Source organism: Equus quagga, chromosome 16 (assembly GCF_021613505.1).
Source record: "Equus quagga isolate Etosha38 chromosome 16, UCLA_HA_Equagga_1.0, whole genome shotgun sequence".
NCBI classification, from domain to species: domain Eukaryota; kingdom Metazoa; phylum Chordata; class Mammalia; order Perissodactyla; family Equidae; genus Equus; species Equus quagga.
Window position 1 is genome coordinate 50,922,797 of NC_060282.1, and position 20,501 is coordinate 50,943,297.

General features: G+C 34.8%; 1 protein-coding gene across 1 annotated transcript in view; it reads left to right on the forward strand.

Annotated features, from left to right (window-relative positions):
- The window catches only part of SNTG1 (syntrophin gamma 1), a 317,880-nt gene that overhangs the window by 33,528 nt on the left and 263,851 nt on the right, over window positions 1-20,501 (forward strand). Inside the window, exons 3-6 of the mRNA XM_046642673.1 lie at window positions 5,111-5,167; window positions 16,044-16,101; window positions 16,924-16,967; window positions 17,061-17,102. Of these exons, the coding sequence (XP_046498629.1) occupies window positions 5,111-5,167; window positions 16,044-16,101; window positions 16,924-16,967; window positions 17,061-17,102 (201 nt within the window). The remainder of the gene's footprint in view (window positions 1-5,110; window positions 5,168-16,043; window positions 16,102-16,923; window positions 16,968-17,060; window positions 17,103-20,501) is intronic.

The window sequence follows — 20,501 nt, forward strand, 5'->3', positions numbered from 1 at the left end:
GCTACCTTGATTGCTGTGGCTCTATAATAAGTCCTGCATCAGACATCCTGAGCCCTCCAACTTTGTTCTTCTATTTCAATACCGTGTTGGCTACTATGAGTCTTTTGGCTTTCCATATAAATCTTAGAACCAGTCCGTTGATGTTCACAAATAACTTCCTGGGATTTTTGGGGGGATTGCGTTGATTCTATAGATCAAGTTGGGAAGAAATGGCTTCTTAAAAATATTGAGTCTTTTGGGGCCACCTGGGGGCGTAGTGGTTAAGTTCACATGCTCTGCTTCAGCAGGCTGGGATTTGTGGTTTCAGATCCAGGTCATGGATCTACACACCACTCATTAACCCATGCTGTGGCAGGCTCCCACGTACAAAAATAGAGGAAGATTGGCACTGATGTTAGCCCAGCCACAATCTTCCTCAAGCAAAAAGAAGAGGATTGGCAACGGATCATAGCTCAGGGCCAATCTTTCTCACCAAAAACCCACAAAAAAATGTTATGTCTAATTCAAGAACATGGAATATCTCTCCATTTCTTTTGATCATCTGTGATTTCTTTATCCAGAATTTTCTAGTTTTCCACATATAAAGCTAACCTTTGTTAGACTTATACCAAAGTATTTCCTTTTTAGTGTGCTATTGTAAATGGTATTGTGATTTAAATTTCAAATTCCAATATTTCATGGCTGATATATAAGTATGACTTTTGTATATTAACCTTGTCTCCCATCACCTTGCTATAATGACTTATTAGTTCCGTGAGATTTTTGTTGATTCGTTGGGATTTTCTACATAGACAAAGAACAAAGACAGTTTTATTTCTTCCTTTCTGGTCTATATGCCTTTTATTTCATTTTTTTGCCTCATTGCACTAGCTAGGACTTCAATTGCAATGTTGACCGGGAGTGGAGAGAGGAGTGGTGATTGCCTTGTTCCCAACTGTAGAGAGAAAACACTCCCAGTTTCTCACAATTTCCTCCTTTTTCACTAAATTGCACCCTGATTTTTCAGTTTCTTTGTTTCTTTCATCCTCATTTTGCACTTCATCTCAGGCCTGTCATGACAGAAGAGACTGTGGGAATCAGAAAAACTTCTATTTAAATCATGATTTGGGTCTTGTTCAAGTTAATTTAACTCCTTTGCATTTTAGTTTTCTCATTCTAAATTAGGAAAATATTTCCTATGCCAGTGGACTGTTGTGATGATTGCTTCAGAAAATGTTTGAAATAACCCTCTTTATTCATTTAACACCTAAATACCTAACTTTGATTTAGGCCCTATGCCAAATGCTTGCAATACAACTGTGAAGAAGACATAGATTTAGATCTAAGAAATTGTGGAAATAGTAGGAAAAAAAGTCAAGGGAACTGCACATTTTAATAAATAACCATGAGTGCTATGAAAGCTGTAAGTACATATAGTAGATTTTTAATAATTAGAAGTTAGCATCTTTATAATTATTCTTTTTTCAAGTTTATTCCCACTTCTTGAATTGTCAAGAAGAGCTAATGACATTCCTATCTCTTTTCCTATGTATCTTCTTTGCTTCCATTGCATAAAATTAGTACAATTTTCCATTTGATAATCTCTCTAGTTTCTGCATTGTTCTAACTTCTTTCTCCTCTATTCACATATATATCTCAAAAATTTCTACACTTGAGATATATAGTGGCCACATTTTTGTTTGATAAGGTATATTTTAGTTCCCATATCATTTATACAGTATAGATATAGAGTATTTCAAATATAATATTCCAGAGGGCATAAGAGATAATATATTTTTATATAAGGCACATTAGGTATTTAAAACAAGCTTTTTTGGGTAACATTAATGCCTTTTATGTAGGGGTACAGCATGTCTTTGTATAATCTAATTTTATTTTGGGCTCCTTCCTTTACATTTTGTAAGGAATAGGAAGATTAAAGAAAGGCTTTTTATAAATGTGAGTGTATAGGAGCACTCATCTAGATTTTGTGTTTTAAGAAATAAAATAACTGATAATACATTGGTTTCCCAAAGGACAGGGCTTTGTTTCTAGGCAATGCCTTGTGATATTCAAGATGCGTTAACTAAATACATGTTCAGATCAGCTTCCACGTATAGTCTCTGATTGATGAGGTCAGCAGTTGAAACAATTCATTAACATTGCCTATTTTTTCCTTTTATTTTTGGGCCAGGAGAGGAAACCAGATGTGAAGAGATGGAAAGAGGATAGAGAGCACAGCTAACTCAAACATACAAACAGTTGGGGAGAATATCAGCAAGGTGCCATACTGAAAAACAGTTATTGTCTTTTCATGCTTCCTGCTTCCTGCAGTGACCAATTTAAAATTTTGGTTTTAAAACAGAAAGTAATTTGTCTTACCCATCTCTCCTACCTTTCTTAAACATTAAAATAAGTGCTACTGCTGAGATTTTCAGCAGTTTCTGATGACTCTGTAGTCTCTCCAAACTCCTTTCGTATCAGCAATTTTGTATTTGACTTGGAATATGTTCTAAATATTTTCTACCCAAGATCAGAAGGCAGCCTGGTAGACAGTGAGTAAAGGCAGTGCATAAGCCTTTGACAACCCTGGCGTGCTTGCTGCTTCTTCAAAGAAAAGCAGTGTTTCAGCACACACTTGCCTGCTTAATAGAATTTACTCGCCAATTGCCCTCATGGCTAAAGACTGCCATGCAAAATGTTCTAGAAAACGTAGGTGATGCCATTAGCTAATTAAAATGTATTTGCTTTGATAGATTGAAATCTTTATTTTGATACAGTTGATGTAGGTTGTCTGAGCTGACTGCACCACTGGTTTTGATACTATTCTAAGGAATCAAGTATTTATTCCTTTCAGAAAAGGAATTAGGAAAATAGCTCTGCCATCCAAGAGCTTTAGTTTAGTTTGATAGGCAGTATTGTAACAGCACTTGCCTGTCTGTTTTATAAGAATAAACATGTCCATTTAGTTGACCAATTCCTGAGCCTGATTCTTCCAGTATTTAAGATATTTTGTAAATTTTGGAAAGTGAAATGGGTAAATATTAATTAGATATTTAAGTGACTATTCAGCAAGAATTCCTGTCTAGAATAATAGAGAGTGTGTGTGTTAATGTTTATTATGTCTACTACATGCCAAAGTCTTTCACAAATATTAACCCTCAAATTACTATGTGTTTTTATGTATCAAATTACTATGTATTATTTTATGCCCATTTTATAAATTTGGAAACAGAGACTCACAGGACTTAAGTAATTTGCCAAACTTATCAAGTTGTGGATATTTGAGTCATTTATGGATTCTCTGACTACAATTCCAATATCGTTTGCAATGTATAGCTTCCCTTTACTTAATACTTTAATGAAAAGTAATAAAATATTAATTAATTTACCAGATTACTCTTGTCCTGTTCAATAAAAGGACATTTCAAAAATATTTATTTTAAATTAGATTTTGTATATGTGTAATGCATGGGTTCACCTTCCTTTTTGCTTTTGTACATGCAGGTATGTTTATATTCATAATTTTGCAATACAAATTCTAAAACCCCAAATCTTCTCATGCTTGTGACTCTGCCAATGGGAGGGATATAACAGTCGGATTATGAATTAAAAAAATGGAGTTTACTGTATTATTTAATATGAATAGTGTGTTTTATGTTTCAATTTGCTTTGCATAAATTGTAATACATCTATAAATTTATTTGTATAAATATAGTTTTAATGTTGGCTTGAAAACATGATTACATAACAGGTTAAAAGAGTAAAAATTATAAGTAGTTTCAAATAGATGAAATTTCTTAGCACGTGATCTAAAAGAAGAAAATTTATATTATTAAACGCCACTCATTAGCACTAATAGTTTTTTTTAAACTATATCTCAATCTTCAACAAATAAGGCTTATTCTTTAATTCAGAATAAGTAAGAGTCAATAACCTTCAATTTCTGGTATGGTGATCTTGTTCTTTAAACATTATTTTGTTTTTATTTGTGAAAATATAAATACTTGGCTAAGCTAAGGTAGCTTATAACTTTGCCAAAATTATGAGGTTTTATTCTACCCTAAAATATTCAGAAATAGCCACTAGAAGCACATGTTTTTCAAATTTTCTCTTGGTTCATTTAAAATGATATTATATGTTCCACACAGCTCCTCTAAAGCCAGGGAATGAGGGAGAGAATTCATCTATAAGAAAGAGAGCGGTATTTAGATTTGGAAATGGATAATATAGCCAAATGAATTGGGCATTTGTGGAGATTCAGAGACAAATATCAGATAAATATCTATCACAGGTACAAGGGGAGAAGGGTGGTGTCTTAAAAATTTATGGATAGGCAAAGGTTCAAGAAGGTGAGGTTATAAATAAATGGAGAAGTTTATAAATAAATTGAGAAGGTTATAAATAAAAGCTTTCAATCCTTCAGCATGACTCCAGAATATGCATCATGTAGAGAAAATTGCCCTAAAACAGAGTAACATTGATTTTTTATTGAAAATTAAAGGACTTGTCCAAATGTTATTTTTAAGTTTCATATTCCAGTGATTGAATTATTGTCTTCATTGTGGAAGGAAAGAGAGAACTGATGATGGAAATTGATAATCCCATTACCATTATTAGTTAGGTGTAAAATCCATTCTTTTTTCAAACAAGCAATCATTTTGAACCTGGTTTGTTTGCAGTTTAAATCCCAGACATGCACATGGATCATGTATGTGCTGGGACACAGCAACCTCCAGCTCAGCTCTGAAGCTCCATAAGCAACGTGAGTTGGTAGTGATGGAGATAAGACCTAGGTTGAAAAAGATACTATCTACCATTGACATTGAGTTATTTTTATGTAATCAAAAACTTGTCATTTCTTAGACAACAAAACGCAACGTGAAAGTGAGAAGAAATTTAAAAGTTAAGATTCCAAAATATGTCCAAAAAATCATTGAAAGAAGTTAATAAACAAATTAACCTTTGATTTAAAAACTACCAAATACTCCATTTATTGCAAGCTTTGGAGCCTCTATGCTGTAACAAAATATTTCTTTTGTAAAGAGCAAAAACAAAACCCAAAGGAGAAAAATGGTGTGTAAATATAGTATTAGGAAACACTAACAACTTTTAAACTCATGTCTTTCAGGAAAGAACGGTGACCATTAGAAGACAAACTATAGGAGGATTTGGATTAAGCATTAAGGTAGCCTGTCTTTCCAGTCTATCCTTACAAAGTCCGTACTGTAATGCCTGCATTTTTGTGTATTTTGATTTGTTTGCTGATTAATAATTAGACATGTAGGCTATATCAAATTGCTCACTATCTGGATTGAGATGTAAAACTTTGCCCATCTTTTGTTCAGGAATTTTAGAAAAATATTTAGGAATTTTACCATACTTGGCATCGAATATAACTCATTAATTTCTTTATCTGATTTCATCTGAAATGTCAAATATGGTGTTGTACTGTGCGTATCTTCCTCTAACCAGGCAGAGTAGAAAATACTGACCTGTAAGTGAATGTAGCAAGAACAAGTTTTACAATAATAAGGTCTGATACCAAGTTAAGTATTACCAATGTTCTATTCATCTTTTTCTTTTGTTTAACTTTTAAGAAATTAGTAAAATCTCGTGTTACAATGCCAAGTATGTAGGATAGATTTCAAGTTTTAACATCTGATTTACTTTTAAAAATGAACATAATTATTCATTTCCATTTATTATTAAATTTTAAGGGGCTTTTCTTTCCATATATTTTTGACTATTGAAAAAGTACCACGCCTGCAATTTATTATCACTGAAACAAAACAGAAACTTTGAAAGGATGGGAAATTATATAAATATTAGAAATTTGACTTAATGACTATAAACACCCATTAGAAACGTATATCTCTGCATAGATAAATAAAATTTAACTTTATCTTGATTGTTGGGTTAGGCATTTTGCTTAGGAGAGTGAAAATCATACAGCTCAGGTATATATTTCATGAAATTTTAATACAGTCAAGTTATATAAGCTTGGAAAGTGAAACTGTAAATTTGGTGAATATCAGCTGTAGTTGACATTATGAAAGTGACGCACAAAACTCATTGGTGTGGAACAGCACTGTGTTGTCAAGTGATAAGAACATTACTATATAAAATGTTAGTTGTAAAATATATTTTTTTACTTTCACTTTATCTGTCATCAACTAAGACCAAAGAGAAGGGCAAAACAGATTATATGATGTGGAAATGATGCCATGGGAATTCCACCATTCAATAGACAAGTTTTTTTGTTCCTATTTTAGTTTTTGTCATGATATTTATTGAGATCGCTTTGAAGGATTTAAGGGTACTACTAAAGATAGTAAAAAGTGTATGAAGAGTGAACAAAAGCTGAATGTGTACAAGATCCAATATTGAGAGTTGATTGTGTTTGAAATCAGATTTTCACCTACCCTGCACTGACTCTATTTCTGATAGTGGAACTACATTAATTTCCTTCAGGCTGAAAATGTTCTTTTGTGTTTTTCCTTCTATTTCCATTTATAATTTAAACTAGATAATACTAAGTTACTTGTCCTTACTAAAATACCATATTTTAACCTAAACAAATCTTAAAACATCAAGAATTTTGCCAAATGAATTATTTCAGTTTAATATTTTCAGTTTCAATACAAAAAAACTCTTATACACATAGTAAATAATTTTCTAAATCAAATAAGTGTGTATTTTCCATTCAAAATATTGGTGACAAAAGTAATATTTGAACTCTGATTGGTGCCATACAAACATCAGTATTTTTATTTAGAATATTACCCATTCATCCCAAAAAGTTTCCTTTTAAGGTTTTCCACTTTGATTTTCTCAACACTTACCTCTGATTTTTGCTTTGGTATTTTTTAAACAATCTTTCATTCTGTTAGTGTATTTCAAAATATAATTATTAGTTTATTTATTTTAAATAGCAATGTTATAATTACAAATCCTTTTTCCCCTTGCCCTTTCATATGTGAATTGGATAAACTACTATGTTTATCTATTTGTACTATTTGCTTTAGAGCTGAGAATTAAATGCATATAATGAACAGTTTAAGAAATTATTCTAGCCTAAATGTAGAATTAATATTTTAACGTTGATCATTCATTTATTTATTTGTCTACTTATTTATTTGCTTTTTTATTTATTGATAGAGCAATTTGAGCCAATACTAAAACTATTCTCATAAATATATAAACATATATTTCATCCTTATTTACTTCAGTTAAATAATCATTGCTGGCTCACACTGGAGGTTTTGTAGTGAAAATTATTTATTAAAACCTTGAATATCTTGATGGGAGATAACAGCAGGAAGAGTGTATGTTAGACAATTAAAGAAGGATTAACCAATACAGTTAAGACACTACAGGTGCTCCCGAATTTCACTGTACTCAGAACACATGGTACTGTTATTTCAGCACTAACTTTTATTTTACCTTTCCGCCATTTTTTTCTTTTAAATTTGGTTTAATGGTAAGAGAGTCTCCTTTTTGGTCAGAAAACTCTAAAATACTCTAACACATGCTGTTAGAACTCACAGCCATGCTCTGTGCTCCTGAGGAATCTTGGCTCCTGGGACCTTCCTGCCACTGTCACCATTGTGCATAGTGGTGATTTCTCAGGTCTCCCAAGTGCTACAAAAGTCGGTAGGCAACATCACAGAGAGGCTTCTAACATACCATCTATTCTAACACTTTACTTATTATCATGCCCCAAAGGCTTTAGATTGTGGGCTGCATGACGACCCTGAAGCTACACAGTCCTTAATGTCACCTGTCCGTGTTACAACTCTCTCCAGAGACTCCCCTGTCAAGCTGGGGAAATAAATGTCAGTCTTTACCTCCTTTTATTTTCTCTACCTTATTAATGAGACAACGTTGAAACTTCTTGGACAAAAATGTGCATGTGGCTTAGAGATTGAGGCAGTTGTATGTCTCCACAATTTAAATCTATGTCTTTATTTGATGTCTTTCTGGGAGGCCAAATGCCAGGTATGATGTAGTGCACATTGAGGAGGGTTCCCTTCTCAAAGAATTCCTGAAATCCCAAAGAATAAGAAAAAAAATTAATTCAATAAAAATGAAGTAAATGTTTTAGTAGATTTAAATTATTGTAAATATGATTTGTCTGTTTTAATTCATTTTCTTTTCAGATTTTGTCTAATTTTCTTCCTAGTATTGCTGGTTTTTTTCACCTTAAGAAAATTTTTGATTTGCATTATTAGACCTTTCTTACAAAATCTGAAACTCTCCTTTGAAAGTCATAATTATTATTTTTAAAATCATGTCCAAAGATTCTAGACCTTCACTTTGGGACATAGTCATCCAAAAAGAGTTTTTGCATCAATTACATTGAGATTTAATATAGGAATCGCACTTTTATCTTCATAGACAAACCCATCCTTTAGATTCCTAAAATCCCATCATTTTATAACAGTTTTACCATGAAAAAGTGTAGAACAAAATTACTTAAAAATCCACGCTAATTCTAAATAAGTAAAATAATAAAACAAAACCCAGAACCAAGGCCCTCTGAGCACAGAATAGACTAGCGCCAGTGCTGCTCGTGGTGAAGCAGATGTCTTGTGGAAAGGAGGTGCCACACGCTGACTTTCTTGCTCCCATCTTCCCATCCTCTGGTTTAGATGAACTATTGTCCTCAGTTCCTAAAACTGAAAGAAATTCTTTTTAATGCCTGGGAAGTGTGCCCATCCCTGGATCACAGCTTGTTTCTCTGCTTTCTTGTTTCGTGTTATAGTTATTCTTTCATGGCAGTTAGCAAATTTAGTAAGATTAAATGCATAACGGAACCAGGATACGACGAGATGAAATTTGGAGGCATGACGTGCACACGTTTATACCTGGTGCAGCCCTCTGTTGTCTTTAAATGACATTTCATGTACCAGCCTCTCCTCCAGAACCTCGAAGGAGAGAGAAATGCCTGCCAAGCTTTCTCCTCAGAAATTTAGTCATGACCCACTTCTAGGGCTCTCAGTCTTCGAGGAAGCCTTACTCATTTAAGTCAGTTTTACTCTTGTTGTTACTTTTTAGATTCATTCTCATATCTGCTATAACTTTGGATCTTTTTTGACAACTTTTTAGGATTCTTCCTACCTGTTATCATTGCTTTGTCTTCATTGATTAAAAAATCTCTCAGAAGTCACAAACTTGTGCGGTTTTTCCCTTGTATTGGTTTTTGTTTCTGTTTGCCTCTCAGTAAAATGTCAAGCTCTTCTATTTATATTTTTAAAATTCCAAAAGGTCATTCTCCAAAAAAACGACAAAGAAAACCTTGAATTTTCCACTTAGAATCACATATTTCTGTCTGTTCTCAGTCTGAAAATGCTTCCCTTGAAGCTCTCAGATTCATCAGGCGAGCTGGTATATATATTCTCAATTTCCCTACAGGATTCCCTTGTTAGTATTGATGGTGCATGTGGGTCTGGTTTTCTACAGTTTGTACCCCCGTTCCTATTGGCATTTTCTGGCTCTTGCTCATAGCTTTGCTGCTCCTGCCTCCCTTCCTTCCTTTCCCTCACACCTCTTTTGCCCTCTGACTCTTCTGGTAGACTCTTCTTTCAAATGCTCATTTCTCTCCTCTGGGCCCTCCCAATACTTAACCATTTCTAAAAATAACTTCAGGATCTCCACAACTACATCGCTAATAATTGCCAAAGTTTTGCATGATAGGATCCAACATTCTGGTATTTTTGCTTCATTCTTCTTTTAAGAATTATCATAAGGATAATCACCTTAAAGCAAATCACCTTCTTGACCTTGTGAGGCTTTTCTTTATTTTCATATCTTTTAAAATGCAATAACATACACTTGCATAGCATTAAATCATGCCTCTGGTCATCGTCATGTAAAAAATCACCTTTTAGAAAACAGTTGTTTTTAATACCGTTACTAGAAAAATATTTTATGGAGTATTTTCCAACAGACACAGCTTTTCTTACATAAACAGCAAGTTATCCATGTCCTTTAAGGAAATGCTTGTGATCAAAGTGATTTCTATATGGAAGCTTTAATTTTGCAGCAATCAAAAATGAAGTTATAATTATTATTACCATTAAAATGTTATCATTTATGAACAATAATTGCTAATATTTATTATCTGCTCTTTTAGTGCCAGATTCTCAGCTTAGTACTTTATATTTTGTTTCCTTTGCTCTTTTCTATGCAGCAAAATAGATAGCTATTGTAATCCCTCCACAAACAATGAGATTAAGTATTAAGAGGTTAAATAATTTACCCATAGCTGTAAGTGGCAGAGCTGGGCCTCAACCCCATGTAAAGCTCATGACAAAATCTTTACTCTTAATAACTATGCTCTATAGCTACAAAACATAGAATAAATTATCTCTAAGCTTATTACTTGGGAACACACATAATGTTTCCTCGCTAAATTATTCACACTCTGGTTTGTTTAAAACTGAAATAAATGGATGAAAATGTCCTCAGTTTCTTTATATCAAGGGTAGGGTATTAATTGTATCAAATTTATTAAATAAAAGTATGTGTCTTCATAGTAGCTCTAATAAATTCCCACTTTTTAATTTATTAGAGATTTCAGGACAAAGGTCTTTAAAAATCATGTAGCATATTAAATATGTTGATATAAGTACATACACACATTCACATATATTTTTTATTCTGTCTCCCTGTTCTTTGTTCTTGAGTCTGATTCACTTGTTTTCATCAGAGACAACATGGATATTACCTTTCCACTAGGAAGAGAGGGGCATACTGGGCAGGTAATAAAGCTTAGTTGGAAGATTATGGATTGGTCCCAAGAATCACTTAAAACCAGTGACCAATTATCTTTTGAAAGACCACTATTTTTTTTAATTAAATAGTTTATTGAGATATAATTCACATACCATATAATTTATCCATTTAAAGTGTACAATTCAATGATTTTTATTATATTCAAAGATGTTTGCAACCATCCCTACAGTCAATTTTAGAACATTTTCATCAACTCAAGAAAAAACCCATATCCTTTAGCAATCACCCCTTTATCTCCTTGTCCTCCTGCATTAGCTCTAAGCAACCACAAGTCTTCTCTCTGTCTCATAGATTTCCCTATTTCAGACTTTCATATGAAGGCAATCATACAATGTGTGGGAAAGACTATTAATTTTTGCCAAAACCAAACTAAGTGATTCTGGCTGCTGAGTATAGGCTTCGAACGGATAAGGATAGCTGTCCCTATTCTTTCAGGGGATCTGCCTTAGCTGCCTCTCCTATACCTGTTCACTGGGCTCTTAACCCTCATCGCTGTGTTGTTATTAGCTGTTTACAAGTATTTTCCTTAAGCTAAGTGGATATATTTTGGTGGAGTCTATGCATCTTTCTTTTCCAGAGCCAATAAAAACGCTGAATTAAAAAAACTTATTTGGCAAGAATCTCAATGCTCTAAAAACATTCTGGGTTTGATTTGGCAGAATTTCACAGTTATACTGGTAAAATCATTGTATAGAGTCCTACTCAAAATGCTTTAGATGGGACTTTATATCCTGGTTCCTACAAAACTAGCTATGAAAAATCAATCGAGCTTGGTTGTTCTGGTATAAAATCAAGATTAGGGAAAGAGAGGTGACATTCTAACGTGCATCCCAGAAAATACTAAAACATATACCATTCAATTTTGTCACAGTCTTTTTACAAAGCATAATTAATTCATGATCCCGAGCCACACACCCTGGCCTAGGGATAGTTTTGGGAGAAGATGGTAAAGGAAACCCTGCCCTGACCTCAGGTCCTTTACACTCCAGTGGGAAAGTAGATATTGATCACATTGTGATGTATCTAAATGTAAATCACAATCCTGATGCAGTGCTACAAAAGTGAATTCCTTCATATCAGGAGATGCTGATGAAGGGGACATGTGCTGAAATCCTGAATATGAGTAGGAGTTGACCAGGTTAAGAGTAAAAGGAAAAAGCACTCCAGGCAGAGGGGACAGTATAAATTGATGTCCTTTAGCACTCAAAGGATGAAGGTGCAGGATGAAGCTGCAGAGGGAGGCTGAGGCCATAGGACGGAGGTTGTTAAGGATTTTGGTTTTCGTTATAAGTGTAACAACAAACCTATCACCTCTTTTAAACAGTGAATCATATTATTTGATTCCTTCCTGGAAAATCTTGAATTTTCCCATATAGATCCAGAATGACATCTAATTAACTTTAATAGAGCTGGACTCCTTTCACATTTCATACAATAAATGAAAGTCTTATGATTTTAAGTTCCAACTTTATCTCCTGAATTTTGTCTTAAAATTTGCTACCTAATTAATAAAGTCATTTTCTGAAGTTGATTTAAACATTCTCTCAGAGCTCCTGATTGTCGGTGTCACAATCCAATGTACACATCAGGATAGATGCGGCGAGGGCTGATGGCCACTCTGAGTTTATTATAACCAGCATTTCAATATATACATAGCTTACATCTGTTAAACATACACAGGTGTTCTGGATGAAGTAATTAGCGAATGCCAAGAATTCTTAGTGATTTCTCAAGAAGCCCTCCCTCGGCCTCTGTTTTGATATTATCATGTTATTGCTGTGCTCATATATTTTCATCTCAGAGCATGCAAGGTCTCCTAGGCAACGGTCCCTCCTGCTCCCGATATGGATATCATGTCTCCATCTGTGCCCCCAGACGACCGGGCCTCTCTTAGGTTGCCCCGCCCTGGAGGTCTTACCTGTCATTGGCTGACCGGCCTTCTCACCTCTCAGTCACAGTTTGTTGGCAAGCCTTTTCCAGTGATTATTAACCCTTCCTGTGTCAGGGGTGGCTACACTGATGTCTGATTATAAAGCTCCAGAAATCAAATAACAACCTTCGGACTAAACCATTCAAATTTTAAGAGAAATTTTACATAAACAAGAAAAATATTGACAAAATAAGGGTTGGTTATATCTTGTCTTTAGCAGATAGTTGTTAAATCTCAGTCCTGATGGAAGAATAGGATTAATGAGTTTACCCTCAGAAAATTGCTATATCAAAATCCTTTTCTCTAGACAGACCCCAGGGAGAGGTTTCCCACTGTCCTCCATGGTAATGTGCATTACAACATAAACACTAAGAAAGTCTTTGGATTCAGTAGTGCCACGAGAGAAAACTGTGACAAGCACAAACGGCTGAAGGAGAACACTCTGATGACAGCCACACAGATAAGAGTGACATAAGCAATGTGTTCTCTGCCCCAAAGTATCTGAACCTCAATGTCTGGATGATTTTGTTTCCTTGTTTTATACTACCTAAGCTTGATCAGTGGATGATTCCTTTTAGTTAATCAGCTTTTTCTTCTGAGAAATAGAGATGCATTCTTAAAATCCTTTCTAATTTGCAGGTATCTCTAGAAATATCAGTGACCATGGGTATTTGATTTCATTGTACACCTTCTTAGCTTCTACTTAAAATCACTCTGCAACGTATTTTAAAGAATAAAATAATTTTAGACATGGAAAAGCCTTAGACTTCATTTATTTATTCGCTTAGTCATTTAACAAATATTTCAAACATAAAAAAGAAAGGCATTATTCTGTGCACAGGGATTACATCAATGTACAAAATGTAGGGGAGGAAGACATTTCCTCTACCCACTCTAGGTCCTTCTGGTCAGACTACAGATTAAATTGACATGAGACAGAATAACAGAAGAAAATTAAAAAACGCTTTATAACACATATACATGGGAGAGACTCATGAAAACTGAGTAACTCACCAAAATGGTGGAGGTTCTCATCTTAAATACCATCTTCAGCTAGAAAGGAAGATGTTGGGGGTGGGAGGAGTCAGTTATGGGAGATTACAAGAAAAGTACAGTAAACAAGAGTAAAGTTACTATGCAGATTTAAGTCCTTGCCTTCCACATTGATAAGAGTTTTTAGAGATAAGGTCATCTCCCTCTTCCTGGTACAGAAAAGGAGACACCTTTACAGGTGGAGATTTCCCTTACAAATGCAAAAGTCTCTTACAAAGGGTAACTTCTACTTTTCAGAGTTTCTCTCATGTCTGCAGTTTTTAAAAGTAACCAGCTCAAAAGAATCTTCATGCCAAAGAGACACATCTTGGGGAGGCCAATTCCAATCCCTCACAAAAAAGAAATTACCAAAAACATCCAGTGCCCCCATGGCACTTACATTCTATTTAGGGATGGATGCAGGAGAAGGAAAATAAGTAATGAATGTAAGAAGTGAATAAAGATACTAGGAGGTTAGAAGCTGCTAAGTATAAAGGGGAAAGAATAGAAGAGAATATAGGAGAATGGGAATGTAGACTCCCAGCTAGTAAATTTTAAGTATCTTAGAATGAATTTTTCCTAATAGACCACTTTCCTGCTCTCTAATTTTGTTCATAAATCTTAATCCATAGACTGCATTAGGATAATAGTGACCTTTTACTCAGTGTTTCCTGTGTGCTAACTAAGCACTCATTCCCACCGCACTGTCAGTCACAAATCACTATCCCTTTGATCAGGATTAGTGCTCATTAGGGATGCCCAGAATAAAAGGCAAAAGCAGAGTTAGGAGCCACTGTAGCTGATGCCAGAGACTCTCTTCCAAGATAGTGAGGGTGGGTGGTTTGGAAATGGTGAGAAGAGGAAATGAGTGGTGTGTTTAAATTGCAACCTGAGGAAGACAGTTTTCAACGTTTTATTTATCATGGTTCTTAATAGTCCAGAAATAGAAAGGACTACTTGCCAAGAAAAAGTTAAAAACTACTACTTTTCTTAACAACTATTGTCTATCTTGTATTTAAGTGTATTGACAATTCTGAGTTAAAAATGGACATTCATGGAAAAACATCTATTCTAAAATAATTTTTGTGGGGCCAGCCTGGTGGCGCAGTGGTTAAGTTCGCATGTTCTACTTTGGCGGCCCGGGGCTTGCTGCTTCGGATCCTGGGTGCAGACATGGCAGCACTCGGCAAGCCATGCTGTGGTAGGCATCCCACATATAAAGTGGAGGAAGATGGGCACAGATGTTAGCTCAGGGCCAGTCTTCCTCAACAAAAAGAGGAAGATTGGCAGCAAATGTTAGCTCAGGGCTAATCTTGCTCAAAAAAATAAATAAATAAAATAAAAAACAGAAATTTAAAAAATAAATAAATAAAATAATTTTTGTCTTTGAAAAAACAAAGGCTTAGGAGATATACTTATTTTGAAGATAGAGAAACCCCAGTGAAATTTAGATTATCTTGCCAACTATCCCATGTTAAAAGTGCTACCCATCTTTTTTAAGTAACATTTTATGCACTTATTTGATTTATTTAATGAAGAAATTAATACAGGATTTGATTACCTTTACTGCACTTGATTTTTCAACTATTACTTTCAACTTTCTCAAATCTGTAATATAGATATAGAATGTTTATGAAGTTATTTCAGGGATTTCTCTTATTTCCTCCTACATAAGTTTAGCTTACTTCTTTTCTTTTTTCATTCTCATTTGGTCAGTTAGACATCATGTTACTGCAATATTTTTGCCAGTTTATTTTATTCTGTTAATTGCTTAGTATGTGCTTTCACACGAAGAGGAATCTCATACTAATTAAGGAAATGCAGTTGACCCTTCCCCCATCAAGCATATCCACACTCCGATTTTTTGTATCCATTTGTGCAGGTGAAGATCTCTCTAGTCAGTTCGCATCCAAAGAGGTCCGTGCTTGGTCACCAGCACAGAACAACTTAGCCAGATAATAGAAATGCATAATTATTGGATATTTGGAATCCTAAATAAGAATTTCTACAATGGACAGCACTGCTACACATAGAAGACAATGCTTATTTAAGGCATTACCAATCTGTATTTGAAAAATGAAAACTTTCAAAGTCAACTATATTAATTCTTGGAGGAAGTTCTAAACAGGTAGATAAGTTCCTTGGGAGCATTATCTACTTGGTAAAGAAATTCCACAAATTTATCTTAATTCTATCTGGCATCTATTAACATACTATTCATACCCTGTATGGTTTCCTACCTAAAAGCTGCATTTTTATTTTTTGATATTAAAAAGCACAATATATGATTTTCTTCTTTCAGGGGGGAGCAGAACATAACATTCCAGTTGTTATTTCAAAAATCTCCAAGGAACAAAGAGGTAAGGTATTAAGAGAGTTATGTAGTAGCCATTCCTTTGTAAGCCATTGTTATTGAAGAATAAGATGATATTTAATAATAATGCATTAGTATGTGATTGACTAGCTCTTGGTTCCTCATGGCCTGGCAGTAGGTGGTTGAGTCTGATTCCAGAGTCTATACCCTTTGTTACTCCAGGTGAGGGCTTCTCTCACAGGAGAGCAAGGATGAACAACAACAGAGCATGCAACTTGTATAAATTAGAGACTGCATAACTTTTCACTATTTTCATTAAACAAACAAATGTACAAACAAAACTAATGATAAGTCACATGAAATATAGGCAATTCCAGATATATATATTTTTCACTTCTCAAGTGCAATTTAACTCAACCTTTCATATGAAATTTCATTGGGAAAAACACTGAAGATTTAAAATAACTATTTCAATGACTGAAGTCAGTCAGACAATGAAATGTTAAAAAGAAATTTGGAGATGATTCCATAGCTGATGGGTGCAATGTCTAGAGCTAAACTTTTTCATAGATATATTAAAATTATAAGTAATGAGAAAATTTAGTCATCCATCCAGAAAAGTGACTACTTTTTGGCAACTGTAAGACTTGAGACAGTATAATTAAATAGAAATATTTCAGCACGTGTTTCAATATTTAGGCTGAATCATATAATAGTTTTTGCATTTGTATTCCTGTGGATCTTTTAAGGTGCTATTCATATGAAATCTTTAACATTTTCCTTTTATCATTTTTGACTTTATTAATTAAAAAAACTTTGTATGAAGAAAATAGTCAATGCATAATCACCTGTCCTTTTCCATTCACAGCGGAACTTTCAGGGTTACTCTTTATTGGGGATGCAATTCTACAGGTATGCATTTTACCACTATTTTCTGTGTGCAACCAAAACATAAAGTCAGTTCACAATATACCACACGAAACTATGCTCTTCTTTTTGTTTCAGATAAATGGAATTAATGTGAGAAAATGCAGACATGAAGAAGTGGTAAGTTTTCTTTAACATTTTCCTAATATCATGATTTTCCCCATGTGCAAATGAGGTTTTAATGCATTGCTAAAAACTCTTCATTTTATTTATTAGGAAGATATGACATTGGTCCAGTGTGCTATTAGATTTTCAAATGATCTCTTAATTGATTTTTTTTTTTTTCCTACTAGAAGTGGATCAGTGAGGATTCTAGTTTATCTGGTTTTGAATACATTGCTCCTCTGTTAAAAGCTATTTGGAGAACAGTGTTCTGATATATTTACATATTTCAAGTCTCAAAGAGGCAACCTCAAGTGTCTGTGAAAAGCCACAGTTCCACAAGTAGTGATATTAGAGAGGGTTCTCAATTGTGAGCAGTTGGAATAGCTAACCAAGTTTTGTTAGTATTCATTATTTGTCTTTGTTGTCTCAAAAGTCTTACTTGGGCCATCCTATTGCCACACTGTGGTGAAGATCATGTAAAATAGAAGTATTTCAAGTCTCACTTTTACTACAAATATGCACAAAGTACGACTTTAGAACAGGTTTTTAGACAAATGACAGAACACACGGTACAAAGCACGTGTTCTGCAGATTCACATGTGCATTTTAAATAGAGCTGTGTAAGCAAAGATATTTTAACTTTAGTCATTTTTCAAAAGAACAAAATGATTTTTAACTCATCATGCAGGGAGTGAAAACAAGAGTATTCTCTTTTAAAACCACATGCTGTTAGATGGAATTGTATTTGCAATTTGCTCTTCAGAGGCAGGCAGCATGCTTAGACAAACTATGATGCAGCTTTGATTAAACAGATTAGTGTGGTATGAAAGATCAGAATGTGGTAATAATGCCACTTCTTAATGGTGTTCATTCTGTTTCAAAGAAAGGGAATTTAGGATTGTAGTGCAAATTATATGTGGTCCTTCACAAAAAAACTTTTATTTTTTTGAGAGGCTTAGGCTTATCAGCTTTGAAATACAGGTACTAATCTTATTTAGTTCCAATCTTTTATTTTCCAAAAGTGATTAGATGCTTTGGTTCTCACTGCTAATTACCTTAGCTGACAGATTTACACCTTAATGGGACTGAGATATCAATTAAATGTTTAAGAATGGGCTTACATAGGCACAGAAAGGCATAAGAATCTCAAATGATGTAGATAGCTTTAAAATAGCATGCTGATACACCACATTCCTTACTCTGTCAATGATTCACAGAGTTCCAAATTCAGAAGCAAATTGGAGAGGTGTACCAACATGTTGTTTGTGCATGGAACTTTTCTTTTATTCACCTACACTATTTGTTGACATTGTTAGAAATTCTGCATTCGGCCCCTGATCAGCTTCATTCTTATGAAGGCTTCAACAGTATAGCTGTTACTTCTGTGTTGGAGTTATGACGTTTGATCTAGGTGGAAGGGGAAACCCATGTTGTCTTCTCTAACCACTGAGTAGAATTGTTGATGGAATTCTTTAGCTAAATGCCTAGAATTAGATCATCAAAGTGTTTGCCTCTATGTTTATCATGTTACCAGTCTGAGCATACAAGTCAATTCTGTGCTTCACTCACACTGGTCTAGGAACTCTTCTTCCTAGAATATTGCTAATGACGAGAAGCCCCCAAAGTTTCTTCATTAAGAAAGACTAGAAAGAGCATTGCTTTGCATGTGACATGGTAGGGAGATAGCAAGGCTCTGAGTATAGCGGGCTTTAATGCTCAGAAACAATTGTATACAAACCCTGGCTCAACCATGTACTAACATTGTAATTTCAGGCAAATTAACTTATCTTTTCTGTCTCTCTCTTATTCATTTGTAAAAATGAACTAGTAATAACTTTTATAAGGATTGAATGAGAGTAATGTATATGGAACTCCTAGGAGAGATCTGACAATTAAGAAAAATTATATATTAATTTATGCCTACAGATAATATTGCTTCACATGCTAGCACTCTTCCCCTATTTACCTCCAGTGGCCATTGCTATGTCAATGTTGGACAGTGTCTTGTTGAGATCCCTGCTGGTCTCTGGGAGTTTCCCATGCAGAGAGATAACTAATGATGCTGCTGCTTCACATCCCAAGCTCCCTTCACCACTTCCAGCTAGAAATCTATGTGGGCAACCCTGACTCTGGTGGCAGGGCCTTTTGAAAACAGAGGGTTCCTGCTCATTTAGCAGGTGTCTCTTTTTATTTTTGGTGTGGATGTGTTTTGTAGTCCATAAGTTGTGCTCCCAAGGGACCAAAAGTCCCTAATGTACCAACTTTTTTTTCAATGAAAGCTAGATCTATTGCCACTGCCGATTTGAAGATTAACTCTACTTTCTTTACCTTACCATTGAACCCTAGACACGTTAAGTTGATTGTCATAGCTCTGTATAGCTATCCATATTTTCTTTTGCTTAACAGGTAAACTGATCACATGTCAAAATCTTCTGAGTGTCATCTGTGTGAAATGCACTGAGACTGAGTCCTTTGTGTGACGAGAAAGAATATGCAAATAACTTTGTCTCTAAACTTATTGCTATTGAGCATCATTTCTTTAGAGTTTAATAGTTAAGAGAGTATACACACAAATTATTAGGAAAGGGCAATATAAAAGAATGTTGATTTACAATGGCCTTCAAAATATAACAGTGAGGGGACCGGCCCCGGGGCCGAGTGGTTAAGTTCGTGCTCTCTGCTTCGGCGGCCCAGGGTTTCCTGGCCCAGGGTTTCGCCGGTTCAGATCCTGGGTGCAGACATGGCACTGCTTGTCAGGCCATGTTGAGGCAGCATCCCAGATGCCACAACTAGAAGGACCCATAACTAAAATATACAACTATGTGCTGGGGGAATTTGGGGAGAAAAAAATATACATATAACAATGGTGATCTATCTATACTCATGAGAAATAAAGGGAAACAAGATTTAACTGTAGCGGAAAAGATAGCATCCTGATTCTGCAACCAAGATTGCTGGAAATGGGAATGTATTAGTATAATTGAAATTTCCATCTAATAATGCTTTAAAAATAGGATAGCTCATTACCAAGCAAAGCAGGATGGATGCCTAAATCATTCCAGAGTTTTCCTTCTACAAGATCATTTCTGGTTTCAGGCTTGAGACTTATGAGTCCTAAAAAAAAAAGGTTCACCTCGGGGCCTGGCCCCGTGGCCGAGTTGTTAAGTTCGTGCACTCCACTGCAGGTTGCCCAGTGTTTCCTTGGTTCGAATTCTGGGCGCGGACATGGCACTGCTCATCAAACCACGCTGAGGCAGCATCCCACATGCCACAACTAGAAGGACCCACAACGAAGAATATACAACTATGTACTGGGGGGCTTTGGGGAGAAAAAGGAAAAAAGAAAAAAATCTTTAAAAAAAAAAAAGGTTCACCTGCTTTTGGTTTTTATAGTTTTATTGATAGAAAATATTG